General features: G+C 34.8%; 1 protein-coding gene across 1 annotated transcript; it reads right to left on the reverse strand.

Moving 5' to 3' along the window:
• Positions 1-275: 275 nt before the first annotated feature.
• On the reverse strand, positions 276-2,812 carry LOC131936208 (uncharacterized). The gene is made up of 4 exons (XM_059293122.1): positions 2,789-2,812; positions 2,262-2,583; positions 1,566-1,796; positions 276-1,218 (listed from the first exon to the last, which is right to left on the reverse strand). Exons 1-4 carry the CDS (start codon positions 2,810-2,812, stop codon positions 584-586), a joined length of 1,212 nt encoding a protein of 403 aa, XP_059149105.1. The 3' UTR covers positions 276-583.
• Positions 2,813-5,619: the final 2,807 nt, after the last annotated feature.

A 5,619-nucleotide genomic window follows, 5' to 3' on the forward strand; every position in this document is an offset into this window, starting at 1 on the left:
AGTATTTATTAATAAAAAGTAAAAAAAATTGAGTTCGTTCATGATTCTATTTATTGTCGTGGATTCGAAAACATTACAGTGATTTGATCTAAAACGCATTTGCTTTTAATCCAATCAAAGTAAAATAATACATAATTATCTGTACTAAGCTAATATATTTAAAAAATCAACTTCGCAGTCTTAATTTGATACTTGTAGAATCATATTAATACAGTATTATCGTTCAGTCAAAGTTCTACGACAAATAAACAAATAAATCAATCAATGTTCCTTACGATATCTAGGTGGATTCTATGGCATGACATACATTCGAACATTCAGATTGTACTGCGTGTTACTAAAACGTGAATGTGGATCTTGTTGTTGCCTTGACCGACCGTTTGACCAACCTGTTGATAATATCATCTTAAGTCGACGTTTAAAGAATATTTGAAGAAGTTGTTAACCGCCCAGCATTGTACCTGCTAATGTCTATGTCTTTCCCCGTGTGTACTAAATGACAAGACGTAATTTCTGATGAAACATGTTTAGTTACTTCCCTGCTGTCATCAAGCGAGTCGTTTCAAACTCAATCTCTCAATGATCATAATGAATTTGTGTAGTCTATAGTTTCATACACATTACTGGAAAGGCTAGTCTCATGTGCGTCGTGCACATCTGGATTTAGCCCCGTCGTAATGACTTCCGTTATTGGATCATGAATGTTGTCTGAGATAATCTCATGTTGCTCCGAGTTTGTTGGTTGTCCGGCATTACACGTACGTATGTCAATGTATTTCTCTCGTGTGTATCCTGACTGACTAAATAAACTTCCTGAGGGGTCATATAGAACTGTGTCGTTGCTAGCTAGATGAATACGGTTTATGTCTGACTCTACGAGCATACATTGTGTTGTATTATTTCCCCTTATGTCAATATATTTCTCCTGAGTATCAACAGTCGTGTAGTATGTGCCAGTTCCAACATCAAAACTAGCTGTGTTTAAGACGGAACTTGACAGTCTGTTTCTGGCTGAATGGTGGAACCTGCTTGTCCAAGGTTCTATCCCTAGCTGATCGTGTGTTTGTAGGTTCTGGTTCGAATCCCCCCTAGAATCAAGCACCACTAGGTACCCATCCCCAATGTTATGTTCATGTGGGGTCGGTATTGGTTGACGTGCTATGTGTGTGCTGGTCACGATTTGTTTCTTCACTGTTGGTTGTTTACATCTGAAGGAACCTGTTTGTAATGTTAAAATTATGTTTCAAACAAACTAAATGAATACAAAAATTTAAAGATTAATAATCGTTGAATAGTTACGAAATATTTTTTACTTATTCAATTATTTTAAAAAGTAATATAAGAATTTATTTCAAAATTATGTTACTATGACCAAAATGTGTGTCTCATGCAAAATAGTTTATATGTTAAATATTTTATTTAGAAGTTAAATAATTGTGTTTAAAATTATTAGGTGCGTTAGATATCATCAGTTATGTGCACACACTTTATTTCATTAAAGAATTATAAATGAATATTTTCCGACAAGAATTTAAAGAAATTTGCTTTTTGTGGTTTTAACTTACCTTTTTTAAACCATAAAACTAAAATAACAACAACAGTAACAACAGCCACAGCAACAGGAGGGATGATATATTGAAGTAAACTTGGTTCTGGTAACATTGTTGTTGTAATTATTGTTTCTGTTGTTGTTTCCTTATCAGATATTTCAACATCTGTAGCATTATCAACCACATCAATAAAATATTCTGTAACATTTGCGTATGTTTCATTTTTAGCCAGCAACAATTTTAAATCTGTTGAAAAAAAAAGTAAGTTTAGAGTTATCTAGTCATTAATTTAAATTAAAAAATATGATTATACGTTTGTGTGTTGTGCTATAATTTAATTTATTATTTCTCTTTTTTTGCTTTAGGGTGTTAGTAAATATTTATAAATAAAGAAATTATGCATTCTTCAAGATAATATGATTTTTCTGCTTTGTTCTTTGCTGTTTTATTTCGTAAAGCAAGTTCGCGCACACATACACATCTTAGTTAAACATGCTCATTTTTTAGACAAATGTATCTATTTAGCTAAAATATAGATACATTACTATGGTTTAAATTATACTAATTCACTAACTAATTCAGGTAAAATAATTGACGAATACCTGAGTTAAGCACACATTACATTAACCAATTTAGTTTTAATACCGACGTAATACCTTTAACCCAAAAAACAATTCACCGCTTAATTCAGCTAAAATATGGACATATTACCTGAATTTAACAGATAGACATCAAGACTTGGACATTTTATAATACCGAGAAGATTTTTCACGTGAACAGAGAAAACATGAGTCGTGTTTGGGTCCAGATGACGTAGTGGGTAGGTTAGTGTGTCACGTGTGACGTCATCGACAGTTCCTATCAGATCATCAGCCGAGCTGTCGTTAGAGCGGGTGTAGAGGAGTGTCGTCTGGTTCAGGCCACTGTTGGGGCCTCGAGTCCATGTCAGAACAACACTGGTGTTGGACGTTCGCAGTTGGAGGTCCACTGGACAGGCAGGTAAATCTGAGAGGAGAAAACTCAAATTGATCACCTAATGAATAGGCTACATCACTAATCAAGTTAATAGGAAATATTTAAGATGCTGTGATTACTACACTTCCTCCACAAGTTTTTTTTTTAAAGATACATCTTCTTTTGTTTATGAGAAAAATCGGAGTGACTATCTATTCGCAATTTTTATTTTTGAAGAAATGTATAAAAGAATATCTCGATTATTTCCCTTCTGTTGTTTTTACAGTCTTAATGGGAGAGTACTCCATACTCACTCAGTGTAAAATTGTATAGGTAAGTAAAGTCCCCAGGAAGCGGCCATGTTGGATGAATGACTCTCATCTGGATGGAATAATCACCAGCATTGCTTAGTCGAGTTATTTGTGCGGCGCATGTTGTCGCAAAATAATTTTTATCAGGTTCATTTCTAGTTTCTTGGGAGACACCTAGTTCAGCGATCTAAACAAAAAGTGTTTAAAATTTTAAAAAATTACTTCATTTAAAATTTGGATTTGAGACATTTTATATTATACGAGCCGACCCGCGGCGTACCATACGCCGATATTTTTTGACGGATGAAGACTTCATGAAAGACACAGTAACAGTTTTCCAAATGGAGTTGGAGGGTGCACAATGCGGCGCATGCCTGGAGAGCGAGGGAGGGTGCAGGAGGCAGGAGAAGGGTTAGAGAGATGACGTGCGTGCGTGGTATCCCGCATCATTGGACCAATAGAGAATTATATATATATATATATATATATATACGAGCTGACCCGCGACGTAGCATACGCCGCTATCTAGTTGTTTTATTTTCTACTTATCAACAATTCATAATATGTGAATTCGAAACTACCCCCCTCCCCCCCCCCCCCACCCACCGCCCAGTGAAAGCAGCCGTTTACAGTCGACAATGAAAATATCAAGCAGAACTTATTATTTCCCCTTAGTTTCAATTCTTTTTAAAACTAAATTATCTGCCCCTAATAGCCGTAACTTATTCGAACCGGCTCTACTATTGTAAACATTCGATGTGAACCACAACTCAACTGACAGGTGGGGATATGAGGGTGGTGGCTAAGCAGCTTGTTGTTTTCTATGGTCTCCATGAAGAGAATTATATATACGAGCCGACCCGCGGCGTATCATACGCCGCTATTTAGTTGTTTTATTTTCTACTTTACAGTAATTTATAATTTGTGAATTCGACAGTATCAACGCTGCTACTGAACATATTTGCTTCGAAACACTATCACTACCCTCCTCCCCCCTCCTTTCCCCAACCCCTACCCCCCCCCCCCCCGTGAAAGTAAACTCCACTTAGTTACCTCCCCTAAGTTTAAAATCATTTCAAACTAAATTATCTGCCCCTAATAGTCGTCACTAAACCCGGCTCTACGATTGTAAACAATAGACATAAACATATTTAAACAATACATATATAATGCAAAACCCGTATATCACTATGAAGTATAACACCTAAATATTTAGTGTAACAACCGTATATCTTAATAAAGTAAAAAAAAATATACAGTGTAAAACCCGAATCGATCTATAAGGTTAATCACCTACATATATAACGCAAAACCCGTAACTATAATATAAGCGGCTAGGTAGTGTGTCAGTCATTCCGACATCGCTATAGATTTTAGATTCATAAAAGTAACAATATATGGGTAGGGTTTATTTATATAACGACTTAAATTGTTTGTATAGTTGACACTGTTTTTACTTTTTCGCACAACCTAAAGACAATATTAACTACACGCACATTTTTAAAATGTATGAAATTGACCAATTTAAATAATACTGTAGTGTATATGCTAAGAAAATAATTATACATTTTAATAATAGTAGGCTCGAAAAAACTAATTAGTTAAACTGTTTTGTAATTTTATCAAGGGAGGTAATTTAAAAAGAAATTCATTTCACGCTTAATAATTTTAGTTACATTATTTTTATTACTACCGTATTGATTATTATATGTTAATGTTCATAATTAAAATATATAAATGTTAAGATTATTTATATTTTTTTCTAATTAGTCTTTGATCTCTCGAAATAACTTTTTTGTTTTGTTTTTCGGTGTTTTTTTAAATGGGTGGTGAAATTAGAGAATGTCGGAAACGCTCTCTCTAGGCACGGGCGCCTAGAAAAGCGTGCAGTTCGGCTGTTTTTCTAATTACATTGCCAATGTGTTTTCTTAGAACCATAAAGGTAAACACCATTTGTCGTACATTGTCCTATTGTAAGTTATAGAGTAGGATCTATTTATGTGACTTCAATTTTTGATTGTTTACAAATTTTTTACTCCGTTTCATACTATTTTCTTTTTCTTTTTCTGAGAAAACGACTGTGGGAAAGTTGGTTACTGGGTGCGGATGCTCAGGAAAACGTGTTGTTTGGAAATGCGTGAGAGCATTTGTATGCACGGCCATTTGTTTCATAAAGTCATTTGATAAAGCGCTTGTATTCTGTTTTTTGTTTGAGTATGCGTTTTTTTATGTTTGTGTTTTTTGTTCAATTTGTGTTTGCATTTGTGTTTTGTGTTTTGCGTTGTGTTTGCGTTTTGTTTGAGTTTGCGTTTGTTTGCGTTTGTTTTCTTTTGTGTTTGTATTTGTGATTCCGATTGTGTTTTGAGTTTATGATTGCGTGTTGCGTTTGTGTTTGCATTTTTTGTTTGTGTTTGAGTTGTGTTTGCGATTTTGTTTAAGTTAGCGTTTGTGTTGAGTTTGCGCATTCTTTTGTGTTTGTATTTGTCTTTGCGTTAAACACCTAAATATTGAATGAAAAGCACGTACATACATAAGTTCAAAAACCTACATATATAAGGTGAAACACCTACAGATGTTTTATTAAAGCCTTGTACTCCAGCCCACTTACAGGTCGCTAGGGTCACCTGTCTTCTCTTACACCACATCTGGCTTTTATAACACACCTTCTCTCTAATTGTACACCTCACCAGCAGAGAGGTGTCGGTCGGTGTGTGGCTACACATCGGTGTTTCTGGCTCCGCTAGATATAAATCGATATAGGCTACTTAATTAAGCTGTGATTTAAAAGCGAAATTCTGCATATC

The sequence above is a fragment of the Physella acuta genome, unplaced genomic scaffold, assembly GCF_028476545.2.
Source record: "Physella acuta isolate Inbredline_101_S28 unplaced genomic scaffold, ASM2847654v3 ptg000171l, whole genome shotgun sequence".
NCBI classification, from domain to species: domain Eukaryota; kingdom Metazoa; phylum Mollusca; class Gastropoda; family Physidae; genus Physella; species Physella acuta.

Coding starts and splice junctions, on each gene's coding strand:
- LOC131936208 (XM_059293122.1), bottom strand. CDS start 2,812: ATGGAGTACTCTCCCATTAAGACT. Junction 2,584..2,788: donor AGTACTCTCCCATTAAGACT/GTAAAAACAACA, acceptor CCTATTCATTAG/GTGATCAATTTGAGTTTTCT. Junction 1,797..2,261: donor TGTCTATCTGTTAAATTCAG/GTAATATGTCCA, acceptor TTTTTTCAACAG/ATTTAAAATTGTTGCTGGCT.